This window comes from Delphinus delphis, chromosome 3 (assembly GCF_949987515.2).
Source record: "Delphinus delphis chromosome 3, mDelDel1.2, whole genome shotgun sequence".
Classification (NCBI taxonomy): domain Eukaryota; kingdom Metazoa; phylum Chordata; class Mammalia; order Artiodactyla; family Delphinidae; genus Delphinus; species Delphinus delphis.
In genome coordinates, this window is record NC_082685.1 from 13,621,331 (window position 1) to 13,640,341 (window position 19,011).

General features: G+C 54.0%; 1 protein-coding gene across 1 annotated transcript; it reads right to left on the reverse strand.

Annotated features, from left to right (window-relative positions):
* Positions 1-952: 952 nt before the first annotated feature.
* Positions 953-7,196, reverse strand: B3GNT3 (UDP-GlcNAc:betaGal beta-1,3-N-acetylglucosaminyltransferase 3). The gene is given in 8 exon segments (XM_060008078.1): positions 953-2,152; positions 2,154-2,226; positions 2,229-2,470; positions 2,472-2,506; positions 4,212-4,703; positions 4,705-4,829; positions 5,874-6,056; positions 7,052-7,196. Coding segments are annotated over 6 exon segments (1,101 nt in total). The 5' UTR covers positions 4,780-4,829; positions 5,874-6,056; positions 7,052-7,196; the 3' UTR covers positions 953-1,968.
* Between the last annotated feature and the right edge of the window lie 11,815 nt (positions 7,197-19,011).

Here is a 19,011-nt window from a genome sequence, read left to right on the forward strand (position 1 = left end):
TTGCTCCAAAGATGCCGTAACCCTCAAAACAACACCCTCTCTCCTCACCCAAACCCATAAGGCCCCATGTGACTAGTCCCTGTGATCTCCTGTCCCCTCTCCCTCCATCTCCTCCTTACCCACCTCCAGTCACAGCTTCCTGGCTGCAATTTAAATGCTCTCAGATCGGCTCACCTCAGGGCCTTTGCATATGCTGTATCCTCTGCCTGGAACATCCTCCTCCCAATTCTTCCTTCAGGCCCCATCTCTGCAGTCCCAACCCCGACTTCCTTCCTGGCTAGCCCCGTCCCCAACACCGTGTGTCCAATTACCTCATTTTAATTCTCCTCAAAGTTCTTACCACTTCTGGTAACTTCCTGTTTCACTGTTCACAGGTTTGTGTCCTCACTATAAGGTGGGTCAGTGCCCACTGACCTTTCCCATGGGGCTGGGAGGAGGAGTACAGGGCAAGGTGTGTAGCACACAGTAGGTGCACAATAAATACTTAAAGAGGGGACACAAGGAGTGGGACAGAGGACAGTAGAGCTGTAGTTCCAGTGAGAGGAGGTGAGCCCGGGGAAGAGAGGGGAGGCTGTGTGGTGGCGGGGCGGGATTCAGAAGGAGCCTTGCCAGAGCAGGTGGGTCCGGCATCCCATGCAGCTAGGAGCAGTATCACCACTGTGCCTCTCTCTCCGGAGCCTGCCATCAAGCTGGCAGTGAGAATCAGTCTGCAGGGGGGAATGTAAGCTGAGGGCAATAGGGAGCCATGGAGGGTGTGGGGGGGGGCAGGGGAGGATGATGTGAGATCTGCCTGAGAGAAGCTTCCATAGCCTCTACTTCATCCTTGCCCTGTTTTACTGGTGTATATTTTCTTCTGGAAGTGAGATTTTAAGGATGAATGCAGACTGCACTGAGTTAAAACTTGTAAAGCACTTAAAAAAACAAAAACAAAGACCTCTAAGTCTTTGCAAAACATTTTATTCCCTGAGGACCTGGTCTCCAGTCCTCACTCTGCTGTGTGAAGCCCCCTTTGCCACTGCCCCAATCCCTGTGAAGCCTGTCTCAGACACCTGTCCGAGGGTGGCAGGGCTGGGGGGGGCCACCAGTTCACTTGGATCTCCCCAGTCTGAGAGACACACAGGGGCGGGGGCCAGTCCTGGGTCCTGAGAACTTAGGGTTTCCCAAGGACCTGAATATCGCCCTTCTCTGGGCACTAAGGTGTGTGTGCTGGCCTTGGGCCCAGGGAAGACCCCTCTTGCCCCAATACTCTCTCCTGTATTGTTGGGGAGCACCAGTGTGGGGCTGGGTCCTGTCAGGGACTCCAGAAACTCTGAGCTCCCATAGCCTGAGACAGATAGCTCCCTCCCTCCTCTGCCCAATGTTTCCACCATTAGAGCGCTTGAAGCCACGAGCAGGGAGGGGGCGGTCCCATTCCCAGGCTCTCTGGCCCCTCCCACCATCTGAGGGGTCCAAGATCCAGGGAGGGGTGGAGAACAGAAACCCTCTCTTCCCAGCTGAGAAATCCTTCTTGCTTCGGCTGCATGTGGACCCAGGTGTCCTCAATTGGCCTTGAACCATTGCAGGAATTCACCCACCGTCGCAGGTTCACAACCAAGGAGAGGCTGGTCACTGCTTAGGCTTCAGCCCACGATCAAGGTCAGGGCTAGGAAGTGGGACATGGAAAAGGGATGGATGCAGCAGCAGCAGCTGGGGCCCTAGCAGAAGTGCTTCTGCCATAAGCTGACCTGGAAAGAGATGGTCCTTCCAGCTGAGAGTCTAGGGAGGATGATGGAACACGGTCTAGGCAGTACTAGGTGAGTTTTGAAGGATGTGTAGGAATTCACCAGCCAGACTCATCCAACCTCCCTGGTACTCTCCTAGGTCCTTCCCACTTAGGAGGACAAAGGTCTCAGCTTCCGGGGAGGAAGCTGCTGCCCTTTCTATGGGGATGGAGACAGTAGCCTCGAGGCTGGGGGCCCTGACTCCACCTCAGTAGATCTGTGTCCGCTTGTCACAGGTGAGGTTGGGCTGGTTCAGCACGTCCCACATGAGCAGCATCTCGTAGGGCAGGAAGCGGTGCACCAGCGGCAGCTCTCGGTAGAAGCAGGGGTCGAAGGAGGACAGGCGGCTGGAGGGGGCCTGAACACCGGCCGTGAGGATACCACTGTGTGAGGCCCTCCTGCTTTTGGCACATGCCCAGGAAGACATCATCCATGGGGAAGAGGTCCAGGGCGGGGGTGTGTTGCACAGGGCGGTGGCTGTGAAGCGGGACAGTAGGAAGCCACCACCCCTGCAGTAGGGCGGGTAGTGTTCCTCCTCTGTCACCACCTTTGGCACATAGTACTTGCTCCAGGGAAGGCAGACGGGGCACACACTGTGGGTCAACTGCCCCACAGAGAGGTGGTGGTCAGGGTTGTCGCCCTGAAGGTAGGTGACCACGTTGTCTGGGTGGGCAAAGACGTCATCATCCCAGTTGAGCATAAAACTGGCATGTGCACCTTGTCTTCTGCCACTGTAGGAAGAGCACCTGCAAGGGGGGGGTGGACAGGGCACACGGGCTTGATGCTTGGGGCCATCAGCTTTGGGTCCCTGTCGGCCACCCCAGCCCAGTGAGGCCAGGCAAGGATGTGTTTTCCAGTCAGGCTATTCTGGGTTAAAGGACTCACTCTGTGGTCCTTTGCAACCAACTGCCCCTCTCTGTGCCTCAGTTTCCAACTTTCCAGACAGGACACATCATGGGAACTGCCTCCAGGAGTGTTGGGGATCTACAGAGATGATGCTCCGTAAAGCACCAAGAAGTGCTTGAAAATTGTCACATTTACCTTTATTGCTATTCCTTCTGACTCTGCCTTGCCAAGCACTACCATTAAATAATTACTTGTATGACTGTTATATAACATCTACCTCCCCCACCAGACTCTGGGGTCCCCCTGGGTGGGAGCTGTGTCTCTCCTATGTGCCATCTCTTCGGCACCCATTATGGGGTCAATACTTTGTAGGCACTGGATTCATGTTTGTCAAGTCGATGTTTATCACATGCTTTTGTGCTCTGCGTTAAGAATGTGGCATGTGGGCTTCCCTGGTGGCACCGTGGTTGAGAGTCCGCCTGCCGATTCAGGGGACACGGGTTCGTGCCCCGGTCTGGGAAGATCCCACATGTCGTGGAGCGGCTGGGCCCGTGAGCCATGGCCGCTGAGCCTGCGCGTCCGGAGCCTGTGCTCCGCAACGGGAGAGGCCACAACAGTGAGAGGCGTATGGCAAAAAAAAACAAAACAAAACCAAAAAAAACTCCAAAGAACGTGGCATGTTAAGAGGTTCTGGGCCCTCTACCCACCTCGGCTTCAGCTACCTCCATAACTTTGGCTGCATGCTAGGCACTGTACTCAGTGCCTGCTCTACCTGGAATCCTTCATACAGTTTTAAGAGGCAGGTGTGGTCTTCAGTCCCATTTACAGATGAGGAAATAGAGGCTCTCCAGAGAAAGTGCCTTGAGCAAGGTCATACAACAGAGAAGGTCTGTTGTTCAAAGTCTTGAACCCAGACCTGTCTGTACTTACTATGAGCAGGAACCTGCACTGGGCCCTTTTCAACTTGTGTCTCTACTCAGCTTACTCCGTCCCCACCCTCCACATCCTGGGTAGGTCCTTGGAGCCTTCAGTTCCTCCTCTGAGCATGGGCAGGTTTCTGTCTACCTCTCATGGTTTCTTTTCCATCAGAAAGGTCTTTGTTGAGTATATTCCACACAGACCTGGGCCTCATGGGGAGACAGAACCAGAACAAAGAAATAAGATGTGTTCTGTCCAGCTCTCCCCATGACCATTGCCAATGTTATCTGAGCACCTGGCACTGGTCCAGATGCCTTATGAATATCATCTCATGTAATCCTCACAGCAGCCCTCAGAGGTGGGTGAGTTCAATTAATATCCCGTTTCCCTGATGAGCAAACTGACGCCCAGAGAGGTGAGTGATCGTCCATGGCAAACAGCAGATAAGCAGCAGAGTCTGGATTTGAGCCCAGGTCAACAAGGCTTGGAAAGCCAGGCTTGGAAGTCCTTTCTCCCTGCCTCCCTTGGCCAAAGAAGACTTCGGATCACTGTGAGGACAGGAGCGAGGTTGGGGCGAGGTTGATGGGAGTTTCTGGTCCCCAGAGCTCCTCAGAGGAGGTGGTAGCAACTTTGGACAGGAAGGAGAGGTGGCCCCAATCACGTGACACCCTCCCTCCCCCAGCCCACCTGTTTGAGCGTGAGGTTGAAGAATGAGTCGTAGAAATCCCACTGCAGGATGTCACCGTGCATCCGCGCCTCCATGGCTTACAGCCGGTTGACCTTGCGCGTCTCCGGCGGGTTGGGGTCCGTGCCCACGAGGAAGAGGCGGCGCAGCTAGACGCCGTGCACCTGGCGCTTACGGCCCCACCTGAGCCACACCAGCTCCCGGTGCTCGTAATTGCTGGGCGAGGACTTGATCACCAGCAGCAGAAAGACTGGCTGCACGCACTTGTCAGGCGGCACGTCCTGGAGCAGCACGACGTCGCGGCAGTGTTTGTACAGCAGGAAGTTGCGGATGTGCGGCGGCTGCCTGGTGAAGTCCGGCAGGGCGGCCATGGAGGAGTTGGCCAGGCGGGGGGTGGGCGGTGGGCGGGAGGGTGGCGAGGGCCAGACCAGAGCCACGGGGGTGCCCGGTGGCTCCTTCAGGCCTGGGCAGGTGGGTGGTGACCTGCAGATTGAAGAGAAGGAGGAGGGTGAAGGTGCCCAGAGCCACAGCCAGGCCCAACTCTGTCCGCAGGTGCCGAGAACACCTCATTCTGGTCCGCCTGAGTTTGGGATTGGTCCGAAGAGACCCCTGGGCAGCTCCTGCAGACAATAACACTCACTGAAGATGCCTGAAGATGCCAGATGGGCCAAGCACTTTTCCAGAGCTACCTGTGGACCTCAACACCTGGTTGCAGCCCTACGGTTGCTCAAGTTGGAAAAATACTGAAATTCACCCCCAGAGATTCCCCCGGCTCCCACCTCCTCCAGTACCCCATGTTGGCTCTGACTGTTGCCCAGGTCCCACCGGGGATCAATAGTTACAGAGAAAACAGGCATGGAGGTGCCAAGGTGAGCCTCCCAGATTCAGTGTGCCCAGAATCCCACCCCCCCATCCAAGCTGGTCCTCTTTATGTCCCTCTCTCAGAGATGGCCCAGGAGCCTCCCCGAGAGAGGCAGAGAACTCCCTTTTTAGCAGTTGAGAGCTGCTGGGATCCTTCCTGCTTCCCTTTTCACTTGCTCCTCCAGGAAGCTCTGAGCTTCTGGGATTCTGATATAACCGTCACTCATTCTTCTTGACTATTTTTAATGGTCCTGTGAGCTGAGCGTGGGCCCTGGCTCTTCACAGAACCCTCAGGCCCAGCATGTCTCAAACAAAGCTATCTTCCTTGGCAAACTCCTCTTCCTCCTTTAAAACCCATCTCAAATGATCCATTCTCTGGGTAGTCCTCTTGGACCTCTCAGGAAGAGTCCTGGTCTCCTATTTAGCCCTGTCTCCCTCTCTGGCTAAGTCATTGAAACAGGAGGGAAGGGGGCAGGGCACAACCTTTGAAAGAATGACATAGCCCACAGACATGACATAAACTGACTAGAACCAGATGGATCCAGGATGGCAGACAAGTCAACTTCCACTAGACCTTGAGCCTCAGTATACACTCACTGTTAACACATCAGCAAGCTAAATGACACTATAGGCACCATGACAGTTCCAAGACCTACCATAAGGATCAAAAAGTGGGCGGTGGCCCAATTCTTGGAAAGCTCCGCCCTTTCCTCTAATAGCTGAATACTCCTCCCACTCATTAGCCTATAAAATTACCCACCCCTATAAAAACTGATAACCCCATACCCTGGTGCCTTTCTCACCTGATATGGTGTGTGATCTCAGTAGGAAGACTGTGGGTTTTGGCCAGGTTCGAGTCCAAGTGTCAGTCTGTGTTTAGGCTGGGTTCGAGTCCCAGCACGTGGTTTCAAGTCCCAATCTGAGGTGTACGGTTTCATCATGATCTCTAACTTTTTCGTCCCAAGACTGGGGGCTTCTTGAGGGTCCTGGCATTGCCCAGCATGAGGCAAACACATGGGGGAAGCAGAGAGTGTCTGAATGAATGAATTTATGAATAAAAGTAAATTCATTAAGTTTCTCTCTGGCACACTTGTTTTGGGTGTGTGGGGGGGTGTGAAGTAGAAAAGAAGAGCTTTATTGCTTTGCCAGGGAAAAGGGGGAAGCAGCAGGCTCGTGCCCCTCAAAACTGTGTGTCCCAACCCAGGAGGATTTGGCAATGGTTCAAGGGCAGGGTTGCTGATAAGGATTAGGGTGTGTGCAGGGCCTGCACTCCTTTAATCTGGTCTCAGGTGGTCTTTCCTGGAGTGAAGAATGCTAACATTTTCCATTTGTTGGGGGTTTTAGTTCTGGTCTCAGGATTTAACAAAGCTCAGGTTCTTGATGTCTCGTCACAAAGAATTCAGTGAGAGACAAAGTGATAGGTAAGAAGTGGATTTAGTTAGACAGAAACACACTCGACAGAGTGTGGGCCATCTCAGAAGGTGAGAGCAGCCTGGCACACTCTAATTTATCCATCAACCCCCCCCCACCCCGCCTGAAGATTTCCTTTCCCATATGTAGGCAGAGCCTTTGGTCTCCTGTCCAGATCCCTTTCCCAGGCTTCCCTGGACTCCCTCAATGTCATTTTGTCTGGAAAGGTGGTAACTGTGCTGTGTTCCAGCCCTAAATTTGAAGATCTATCTTCCAGCGCAGCATGAAAATGCCAGATTAGACCCAAGGCAGAATTTACCAATTCAGTAAACACTTATTGTCTCACCTCAGAGAGGCGCCCTCTGGAGTCCAACTCCTGGGTTTAAATCCCAACTCCATCACTCCCTGGCTGTGTGCCCTCCATACCTAACGTCTCAGTTTCCTCAGTTATAAAGGGGGCGTCTGAGCAACTCACTAGGTTGTGCAGGTGTGAAGGGAGTTCTCGGCACCTGGTACCTAGTGGGTATTCAACAAGTATTTGTTGAATGAATATGTGAACCCCAGCACTTACCTAAGATTGCCTCAGGATGTCTGTGCTCGTCTGGGGTCTCCTCGCTCTCCCCTCTGGTACCTGAAACACTGTGGGGTAGTCAGTGGATTCTATTAGGCCCCTCGAGCTCCAAGCAACCCCACCCAGCAATTGCCTGGGAGCAAGAAGAGAGTAGTTTCCCATTTTATCTAGAGCCACAAATGGGTGCTGGTGCTGGGGACAGAGGCTCCTTCCCTGATCCATGAGGCCATTTCCCCAATGTGCCCATCACTGTCTTTGCACACTGCCTGGCCAAGGTCTCTCCAGCCAGGTGTCTCCCCAAAATGGGGATCAGATCCCACTCCACATGTTCTGCTGTGTGACCTTGGGAAAGAAGCTTGACCTCTCTGAGCTTCAAAGTAAAATGGGAATTAACCCTATGTAAAAGTGTGGTTGGGATTTTAACCTCAAACATGCTGAGCACGGTCCTGCCTCAGGACCTTTGCACAGGTTGTTTCCTCTGCCTGATTCTCCAGATTTCTATACAACTCCCTCCTCCCCCTCCTTCTTGTCTTTGCTCAAATGTCCCCTTCTCAGGAACACCTCCTCAGGACACACCATCGCACTGGCAGCCCTGATCCTCCACCCTAGCCTACTTTTTCTTTCTTCCACAGCACTTTTCACCTCCTAAAATAAAAACTTAAAAACTGGGGCTTCCCTGGTGGCACAGTGGTTAGGAACCCACCTGCCCGTGCAGGGGACACGGGTTCGAGCCTTGGTCTGGGGAGATCCCACATGTTGCGGAACAACTAAGCCCGTGTGCCACAACCGCTGAGCCTGCGCTCTAGAGCCCACGAGCCACAGGTACTGAGCCTGTGTTCCACAACTACTGAAGCCCGCGCGCCTAGAGCCCGTGCTCCACAATAAGAGAAGCCACCGCAGTGAGAAGCCGGCACACCGCAGCAAAGAGTAGCCCCCGCTCGCCGCAACTAGAGAAAGCCCGCGCGCAGCAACGAAGACTCAACGCAGCCAAAAATAAATAAATAAATAAAATTTAAAAAATGTACTGCTTCTCATCTATCTTCCTCACCAGAATGCAGGCTTCCATGCAATAAGTCTTATTCATCATTTTATCCCCAGCCCCTAGAACTGTGCTTGGTGCGAAGTAGGCGCTCAGTAAATGTGTGTTGAATGAATGAATGAACAAACGAATGCTGGGATGCCACAGCATCTGAAAAAATATTGACTCTTGGGACTTCCCTGGAGGTCTGGTGGTTAGGACTCCGTGCTTCCATTGCAGGGGGCACGGGTTCGATCCCTGGTCGGGGAACTAAGATCCCGGAAGTTGCATGGCGTGGCCAAAATATATATATATTGACTCTCAGAATGAATTTATACATTCATTCATTCGAGCCAATATTTACTGTGCTTCTCCTGTGTGCCAGGCACCTCCCGGGAGCGGGGACACAGTGGTGAACAGGCACGGGATACCTCAATGTCTCTGCCACTCTGGGACCCACATGCTTGAGGGGGAACAAACACTAAATAAAAACCTCGGTGAAGAGATACAAGGGGATGAATGCCACGGGAAGAAACGAGGTTGGGTGGCGGGTATGGATTTTGAGGTCTGGATGACACTTAAGCTGCGACGTGAATGGCACAGAGGAGCCATCATGGCTGAGGGTCTGAGGGAAAGATCCCCAGGGAGGGAACAGCAGGTGCAAAAACCCTGAGGTGGGAATGAGCTGGTGGAGTCCGAGCAGCTGGGGACCCTGTCTGCGGGTGGCACAGAGCCTGTCTTGTTTCCATGGCGTCCCTGGGTTAGCTGCCAGCCTCAGCAGGTGGTTCACCATCTGGAGGGTTTTTGGAGACCCAAAAAGGCAAATCATCATCTTGAGAGGAGACTGTGAACTGAAAAATGATGCAAGAATGAACAGAATCCTAGAAGGACATTTTCCTGAGCTGAAGAGGGGCCCGAGTCCAGAGTGGACCACAAGAAAGGAGCGTTCCCAGGTGAACCTGGCAGATCCCTGAGCTCCGAGGACAGGAAAAACCTCAAGAGCTGCAGTAGAAAGCCCAAGTCACCAAAAATAAGACCAGAGATGTCACAACATTCTCTTCGGTGACACTGGTGGCCAGAGACCCACAGATGCTGGAAGACAAGGGTGTGCCTGGGACCCTAACTTCTGGCTAAGAGACACGCTCATTCAGAATCCCATGAAAATTTAGAGGGTGATTCACCCCCTACCCCATCTGCAGTTTAGAGTCTAAATCAGTTTTCAATCAGGGGTTATTCTGCTCCCATGGGATACTTACTGGGCAATGTCTAGAGACATTTCTGGTTATCATGATTGGGGCAGGGTGGAGATATGGGACTGCTAATGGCATCGAGCAGGTGGAGGCCAGAGATGCTGCTTAAATTAACATCCTATAGGGCACAGGACGGCCCCATGACAGAAGATGATCCAGCATTTTCAAGATTGAGAAATCCTGGTCTAAATAAACACAGAAACCAGAACAGAGAACTCAAAAGGAGGAAGGATCCAGAGAGGAGAATGAGGGACTGAGCAAAGAAGCCTGATATAGGTTTAGTTAAGTTCATTAGACGGAGTGTTTATCACTATTTAAATAGAAAATCAAACCTAAATGGCCAAGGATCTGTTGGCTGGGAATGTGTTTAGTGCCAAACAAGAGCTCCAAAACTAAGAAAGATACCTCAACAAATAGGAATATTTACAACTCAGCCAAACCTGGACATTGGGGAGGAGGAAGGTGTGAGAAGAGGTAAAATGACTAAATGGGTCATATCACTGGGATCAGGGTATCTGGGCGAAATAGAAGCTCTTGGGGGTGGCCATTTGGTTTTAATTAAATCCATTAACGCCTGTTCTTTTCCTTGCATTTTCTTTCTTGTTTATTTGTAAGAGTCCTTTGCATATGAAACACTTAATCTTTGTTGGCTACCTGCATTCCCAACTTTTTCTTGCCAGGTCTCTGGTTTCTTTAAATGGAGGGATCTTACAGCGACTTCACCCTCCCAACCCCCATAAGGCTCCTGACTGGGGTCTGAGAGCTCAAGTTGGGGGTGGAGGGGATGGAAGCTCACGTCCCCTTCCCCCTACACTAGACCTCTATTAATGCATCCCAGATCCCCTTCCCTTTTCCAGCCACCAAGGCTACCTCCACCCCTAACTGATGGCCCCTTAGAACTTCAAGCAGCAAATGTTTCCAAACTCACGACATCCCACATCCAGACTGGCATAAAAAAGAAACTCCAGGCCCCGCTTTCAGCCAGGCTGAAAGTGCTGGGGATTTACTGGTCCAGGATACCTTGCTGGGTGTCTCAGTGGGCTGTATCCCAGGTAGTCCCCAGCCTCTCCTTACAGGCCTTACTTTCTAAATGGGCTGGGACCCCACACCTACCGTGGGAAAAGCTGAGGCTTACGGGCTCCACTGAGCCAAGGATGGGGAAGCCTCTTGGTATTACTTCCTCCTAAGCGACTGTGCGGCAGCTCTGGGGACTTTGCTGGTGGGGCTGTATGGCTGGTGAGAAGTTCCTCTCAGGTCTGCTTTCGATTCCCTGACCCCACACAAGACTCTCCTGTCTACCCTCTCCAGTTCTGGAAGGATTGGGCTTGTGGAAGCCCAAATAGCTGCTCACTCTGAAGTTTGTGGGGTCTGAATAACTCTGGAGGAATCCCCACCCCCATTTCATAGCTGGAGAAGTGAAGCTCAGAGAGTCGTCCCAAGGTGGCCCAGTGGGTGACTCACATTACCACAGAAATCCACATTATCTCCAAGTCCTTCAGCTCTGAGAAGGGTCTCAGTGGCTCTTATCTCAAAACACATATATGAAAACTATTCATTCGTTCAACAAATAGGTTCTGGAGGAATTGAGAAGCCTCAACCCTGGGCCTGGCCCCCAGAAGCCCTCAATCTGGGGGAGACAAGTCCAGACACCTGTGGGATCAGGGATGGGCCAGAAGAATGGATCAGGATATTGAAGCTGAGGTTTTGAAGGATGCATATGAGTTCACCAAGGGGAGTTCAGGTAGCAAAGAGAGCAAATGCAAAAGCAAGGAAGGGAAAGAAAACAAAGCCTACTGAAGGAATCATGTGTAGTTTATTTTGCTGAAAAGCAGAATTTGGAGAGGGGTTGATTTCTGAGGCTAAGAGGTGGGGCCAGACCCTGTAAAGACCTTGAACGCCAGGCTGAGAAGTGGGGCTGTTTCCTGGGGGCATGGGCGAGCCATGGAGGTGTGTGACCAGGGAGCAGAGAGGTCAGATTCCTTGTTGAATGGTACCTTTTTGCTCTGAGTTGACCTTGGTGAGTCACTTCCCCTTGGGAGTCTATTTCCTCATTAGCACATGGAAGTGCTGAGAATACTCCCTGCCCCACAGACACAAAATGGGTCACTCTGTATTGAGTATTAAAGGGCTTGGCATACGTTGACTATGCGATGACAACCTCAGTGACCTTGGTTCATTGTCCTGGCTCCTTTAAGTGCCCCCACTTACAGATGGGGACATTGAGGCTCAGCATAAAGCAGGAGTGTCTATGAACATGTACGAATCCAACCGTTTTACTTGTTGCACTGACTTGTGGGCCATAGAGTATTTACTAAGCACCTACTGTATGCAGGGTGCAGGGGACATAGCCATGGCCAAGCCAGCCCTTCTTTTATGATATTAATACATGAGGAAGTGATTTGTTTAGTCGCAACTGCGACAAATGCTGTTGAAGAAGGAGGGATCCCTGGCAGGGGAGGGACCTGACCAGCCTGGGGACATCCTGAAGGATGAAGGGAAATCACCTGGGCAGAGCCCCAGGGGACAGGCATTCTAGGCAGAGGGCACAGCAAGTGCAAAGGCCCTGAGGTGGGCACAAATTTAGGTTATCAAAGGGAGAGAGAGGAGGCGGTGTGGTTGGAGAAGTGGAGGAGGAGGGAGATACAGGCAGGGTTGCCAGATGATGGTGGGGGAGGAACAGGAAATGGGGCAGACCACAAAGCAGCTCTTATGTTGCAGGTGAGGCGCAATGGGGAGCCATGGACGGTGTGTGAGCAGGGGAAGGACAAGATTGAGTTACGCTTTGAAGAAGTCCCCCGGGGGCCACTGAAGGGGAAAACGCGATCAGGGCAGGAGTTAGAGGCCAGGGCAGCAACCAAGAAGAAGAATTTGGGGACCTGGATAGGGGCTGGCTGGCGGGGTACAGGGACGTGGGTGAGTTCAGCAAATAAGGTGAAGGGAGTCATCAATATTTAGAGCCTGGGACTTCCCTGGCGGTCCAGTGGTTAAGACTCCGCACTTCCACTGCAGGCAGCACGGGTTCGACCCCTGGTTGGGGAACTAAGATCCCATATGCAGTGTGGCGTGGCCAAAAAAAGAGAAAAAACATTTAGAGCCCGGATGTGGGGGACAGAGAAGGATGGACCAGGGAGAACAAAATGTGAGCAGTCTCTGAGCCTTTCACAAGGGGCCGTTATGGGGCAGCAGGTGACCCAGGTGTGGTGTCTGGGCGAGAGCCTTCGGGACACGATGCCATGTAAACCAGGAAGATCCATCAGGCATGTGACGGATGAACACATCCATATATTGCTTGCATGTGGCAGGGCCCCGTCCATGCTCCTCCCTACAGACAGTAGTGCCACGGCGTACAGAGTCACAGCAGTGATGTCCGGGCTGACTCTCAGGGCCCATCACCCAGTCCCCCCACTGCAATACCGGCCAATCCTGCTCGGGGCTGTCTGCCCTCCATGCACTGTTGCAACTTCACCATCACTCAGAGCCTGCTTCCTGCAGCGCACACAGCAAAACCACTAGTTTTCGTTGGCTGCAACCCCAAAGCCTCCCCCCGGGGTGCTCTCAATCTCCTTCTCCTCCCGCCCCATGTCCACTGCCCCCTTTCCTCCACTCTTGCCACCCCAGCCTCTTCACAGCTCCTTCAGACACCCGGGCTCAGCCCTGCCACAGCACCTTTGCACCTGCCTTTCCTTCCACCTAGGACGCCCCTCTCTCCCGCTCTTCCCCCTGGTTCTCCTTGATCTTCAGGTTTCCGCCCAACATCATCTCCTTAGAGACGCCCCAACCTCCCAGCTAAAACACCCCACCCCGGCTCTGCTTTCCTCTGCTGCTCTCACCACCCTTAGACAAAACTGCTCACTTCCCTCCTGTCCATCTCCCCAGCCTGCCTGGAGCTCCAGAGGTGGGGCCCAGCATCTTGGCCCTCACAGCTGTGTCCCCAGTTGGTGCTCACTGCTGTTTGTTGCATCAGGAAAAATGCTAACGATGACTCACATATTGGCTATTTCCTTGTGCCTCACTTCAGGCTAACCCCGTTCTAGGCAGCAGCTGCCGCCGTCCCCTACCCGGGACCTTGGGGATGCAGATGATTCAGTCCTGAGGAGTCAGCAAGCGCATCCTTGGAGCCAAGGGGGCAGGACCAAGAGGCACTGAATATTCCTGACTCCGAACACTCCTAATGTGCTCAAAGGGCCAGATATTCACGGCACTAAAATATTCAGGATGCATTTAATGAGCAAGAAGCACTGAATATTAGTGAAGTGCTGAATATTCATGACCTGTTAAATATGCAGGAGGCACCCAGCATTTATAATATATGAAATACTTATAAGGCAACAATGAATAGTGGCAAGGCACGTTTGTGACGCATGAATGAATATGCATATTATCACAATGAATATGATATGAATGAGGCACTAAACAGCCCTGAAGAGACACCGTCACTGAATAGTCATGATTCGTTGCATATATATACACACAGTACTAAATATTAATAACCCGCTGAATATTAATGAGACACTAGATGTACGGAAGGGGCTGACCCCTTGGCAGAATTAATTAGGGACCCCCGCTGGTGACAGGGCTCTAGTCCCCCAGCCTCTGCCTACACCCCCAAGCGACAGTCAAGGTCTGTCAAGGACCCAGGCACGTATGGCTCCAGGCACCTCTGTCCCCCTCACCTCCCCTGGGGAGGCCAGGAAGGCAGAGAAGCTGAGACACATGGGGAAGTGAGAATGTCACACAATCCAGGTGGCGAGGCCCTACCCGTTAGCACCCTTGGGGGGCCTGGACCAGCCCCCGCCCCGTCCCCACCCTGCATTATTTCACGGACAGTGGGGGCTTGCCTGACACTGACTTGGAGGCCTCCATCACATCAAGGCGATTCCCCACACGATGCTCCCAATTTCCAGATGAGGAAACTGAGGCTTGGAGAGGGTGAATCTTGGGTCCCTCTCCAGGCCTGTCAGACACACACCCATGCGACCCCCTCCTTACCCCAGCTCCGGGGGCCCCCCAGGCCTGGGTGCTCCCAAACAGCCCAGTCACTGGGGCTCAGTTCCTGAAGCAGGAACGTGAGGGCGGCTCGTTCCCCGCCCTCACCCAGCAGCCGTGAGGACCAAGAGAGCCGATCCTCCTAAGACAGCCACCGTGGCCCCCGGGGAAGGAAGGCCCGACCCGGCTACTGGTCATCTGTGGACTCGGGGGAGGTAGCTGCCCCCCGCCCGCTCCAGGCCTCAGCAGCCTCATCTGCGAGGCTGCCTGGCGTCAGCTGCCCGCTCACGGTTCACCCCCCGCAGGTGCTAAATAAATACGAGCTCCACCGGGGCTTAAGTTGCTCCTTCGCTCCCCACCGACGCTCCGCTGGGATCTGGATAGGGATGGGGGCCTGGAACATTCTGGGGCTGCCACAAGGAGACGTGAGGGGTGGGGGGCGGTGACAGGAGAACCTCATTTGTGTGTATAACCCCCTGAGCCCTGGGAAAGGCTAGAGGACTCAGCGGTCACCTTTTCTGCAAGTCACACATATATGAAGTACCAACAAGGACGCTATCAGTATCGGCGGCAGCAGCTACCGCTATCACTTGCACGCTGGTCACCGCTCTGAGCTGAACGCCCTGGTCTAGGTTCTGGGCACCCAACCAAGTTGATGGAGACAAACCACCATGTGTGGGGAGCCAATGGGCTAATGGGGAACAGAGGCAGCGAAGGAGACAATTTTCCAGAAAAGGGTAAGTCCCAGGAATGAAGACCCAAGGACGGGAGCCAGGGGTGCTTGCAGGAGAGGGTGCCAACCACTGGCCTGTGGATGGGCCCCCGTGGAGGTCCCCTGTTCCAGTCCCCAAGGGGGGCAAGGTAGGCACAGAGAAGGCACCCACCTACCAGAGACCAGGTTGCTGGAATTTGAACACTGACGAGCTGGACCTGTGGGCGATCCCTCTCCGGTTCATACCAGTTTGGCCTTCCAGTAATGACGGGCTGGTCCCTTTTTACAAGGACCATGAGTTGCTTTTGTAAACAGGACAAAAAAAGAAGAGAAAGCCCAGTAAAGATAATTCGTAAGAGAGCCTCATTATGGGCCAACTCTGCGTACCATGTGTGTAAGTGGGTTTTATGCAAATATACGTCCAACATTCACTCTGGTGAACCCCTGGGCGTGGAAGAAAGGGTGGGAGGGGGCAGGGTGACACACACACACTTTAGACCCTTGAGTCCTCTGTTTCCAGGTCCCAGGGCTCCTAATGGATGACTCATTGGATAAGCCTGCCCTCCCCCACTGCAGGAACTGCCCGGGGTACCTAGGATGGGTCCAGGAAGGATTCTGAGGCTGGACATAGGCCCCTGATTAAATGCCAGCCCTGCCCCCAGCTGAGCCTCAAACGGCATCTCTGGGCTCATTTCCTAGATGGGGAAACTGAGGCTAGGGAGGCAGGCTGTGCATCGCAGTTCAACCTCAGAATCTTCCCATGATCCAGGGCTGATGTGCAAATTGAACCTCTGGGAACCTTCTGGAGGACCTCCACACCTGGTCAGGGCCCTCATCCAGGCTTTGTCAGACAATTTCTTTCATGCAAAGATAAATATCACCAATGAGCCACATAATCAGGGTTAGAGTTAACATGCGATATCCTGCATGCAGCCTTTCCACCATCAGCTCATCGACACTCCACACTTGCGCTGGGAGGTAGGGCTATGTTAGCCTTATTTTTATTGATGGGGAAACTGAGACACAGAGAGGTCAAGGAACCCATTCAAGGGAGGTCAAGTGGTAGCCCAATCCCTGCCTTTAACCACCACCCGGTGGGACCTCCTGTAGTCTGCTATCTTGGTAGTGAGCTCCCCTATCATGGGGGGCAATCAAGCTGAGCCAGACTCCCATCAGGTGGAGGGACCACAATGGGCATCCTCCCTGGCTCATGGGGGGTGGGGGGCAAGTTATTGCCCCACTCTGGGCCTCAGAGGCTGTTGGCAGGAAGAGAAGATGCTCAGTGACGTCTTATCTCCTCCTCCTGGGCTAACCCAGCCCAGCCCCAGGGTCCCTGGGCCAACAGGCTTGTCTGGATTCCCCAAGCTCTGGCCTGGAGCAGAGAAGCTCTAAGGCCCCTTCTCAGTTCCCCCACACCCAGAGTACCTGGCAGGAATCACTCTCTGCACCCTGGGGGCGAGGGAGAGGGGAAGGGAGGGTGTCCAGGCTGGGCTGGGCAAACATGAACTGCTCACCTAGGCTGCTAAGAGGTGGGGGCCCAGTGACCTGATGCAGGGGCCACACCTCTTCCTCTGGACTCTTCAGCCCTGTCTGTCATGGTGGCCACCTTGGGAACTGAAAGGGCAGTGGGAGAAAGTGGTAGCCCCAGGGCCAGCCCCAAATCCAGCAAACTTCCTCTGGGCCCTGAATTCCAGATCTGGACAACAGGGAGGCCCTGGCCCCAGGGGGTGGGAGGCGAGGGGAGGGGGGGAGGGTGAGGGGGGAGGGGAGGGAGAGGGGGGACGGGAGGGCTGGCATAGAGGGTTTGGGGGGAGGGGGATGGGTCCTCAGTTTCCCCATCTGAAAAGTGGCCATGATAAAAAAATCTGACCCAGAGGGAAAGTTGGTCGAGAACCTGGAAAGGTGGCTAATGACGTAACTGTAATATACTTACGGTGATGGCTGACATTCTGTGGGCCCCACTGAGTGGCCATTGCACTTACTGACTTATTTCAGCTTCACCACAGTTCCGTATCATGAGCCCCAGTGGACACAGCAAAACTGAGGCTCAGAGACCTACAATCACTCACCTGGGGTCTTTCAGTGACCAGAAGCGCCCCCACCATAAGAGCTTCCACTGCCTAACACCTCAGGCATCCTCATGGAAGCCAGGTCATTTTGCTACCTCCCAGAGGGGACACTGAGGTGCATTCAGAGACCAGGAGCAACCAAAAGCAAACAACACAGCCAGGCACTGGCTGAGCAGGGACCGGAATGGATCCCAGAGGAAACTGTGAACTGGGGTGCCCAGGCTGGAACCTGGTCCGGCGCCTGGCAGCGCTGGGGTTCAGCAGTGGTTCCCTCAAGCAACAATAATAAACCCAACCTGGGACCCCGGGTGCTGCTCCTGCCTATACGCTCTCAATCAGTATGCTAACAACCTCAACAATAACGATAACAGTAACAGTAACGGCCAGCGCATACAAAGTACCCTCCACTCCTGGGTTCGGACCCCACCCTATCCTAGGAGGAGGATGGGAGATGGGGGTCCAGGGTTGCTTCACTGTGTCCACGACTGCGACGGGACATTGTCCAGGATCAGGGATGCCACAGGTCCACATGGCTTCGGTCTCCCCCCATTCCCCAGGCGTGGGTGAGGCTTCCTTCCCGGCCAAGACTGAGCCGGCCTTGGGCCGCAGGAGAATACTATTACCGATGGGTGAAGGCAACAGGGTTATTGAGACCCGGGGCTCCAGGATCTCCCCGCCTCTTCAGGGTAAACACGGCAGATACCCGACCCCAGGGACCTGCAGGGGCTTCCCTAGAGCCCCAACTCCGCCCCCCACCAGGGTTCCGTTAGATCCTCTGGGGCCCCCAGTACTCACCCCCAGACAGCCGTCCAGCCTCCGACCTCTATCCCTGCTCCTCTTGGCTCGCCCTCGCCCTTCCCGGCTTCGCTGCTTCCTGCCTGCCTTCCGCCGTAGCCCCCACTCCCAGCTGGGCCGTTTCTGCAGGGCCCAGTACAAGTTCTCCTGCCGGCCCCTCCCTTCGTCCCTCCCCGGCCCCGCCCCTTCCCCTCCGCTGACCGCAGGGCACCACCCAGGCCGCTTCTAGCCTCCCCCGCGCCTATTCCGGCTCGTGACCCCACTTGAGTCCTGCCCACAGTCAGGAAGTGAGCTCCCCGCGGCTGGAGGTGTGCAAACAGCGCCTTTTTCGGCACAGGGCCCCGGGCAGGGTTGGTCCAACGTGTGTTCGATGAAGAAATGATTAAAAGAGGGGCAGGAAAAAAAAAAGAGGGGCAGGGAGGCAAGTTGAACCCAGTGGCTCTTCAAGAGGTTAGAATGTTTCAGAACCCGATAAGCTATCCTGAGACCCCAGACGTCTGGATGCCGCGAGCTGGCATTTTCAGAAGTCAGATTGGAAGATTCTTGGGATGGGGGCTGGTGAAGATTCGAACCCTGCTGTGTGCTGCGTGAGTCTCTAGAAGTTTCTGGTGTTGACACGTTAGAGTTGGGAGCTCTGGGGAGGGGTAAGATCCAGGTCCACAGGTGTGAGCCAGGTGATGGTTCAAGTCATCCCCTGTTTCCTCTCCCATCGTGATTTCTTCCCGTGGAGGAAAAGGGGCAGGTTCTGGCTGTGCCTCAGTTTCCTCGTCTGTAAAGTGGAGGAACTAAACCCCGGTTCCTCTAGCTGGGACAGGTCTGGGGGACAAGGTCAGCACAGAGCAACTAGATGATGTACACTACAGCGGTTGAAGGGCGATTACATTAAATGTCTGCATCAAATGGGGGCATTCAGGCCTCAGAGGCTCTGACTCATACACTTTCTTGCGGCGGCAAACCCTTGAACTTTGGAGCCCATTGACGTTTCCTGGGCTTAAGGTCTTCTCCTATCCTACGGGGTCCCCTTGGGTTTCCTGCGTTCATGAGCCCCATAAAAGGGCCAGAATCAAACACCGGATCTGGTGGGCGTGGCTCCGCCCATCTACCGCCACATCAGGCAAGGGCCCCTTCCT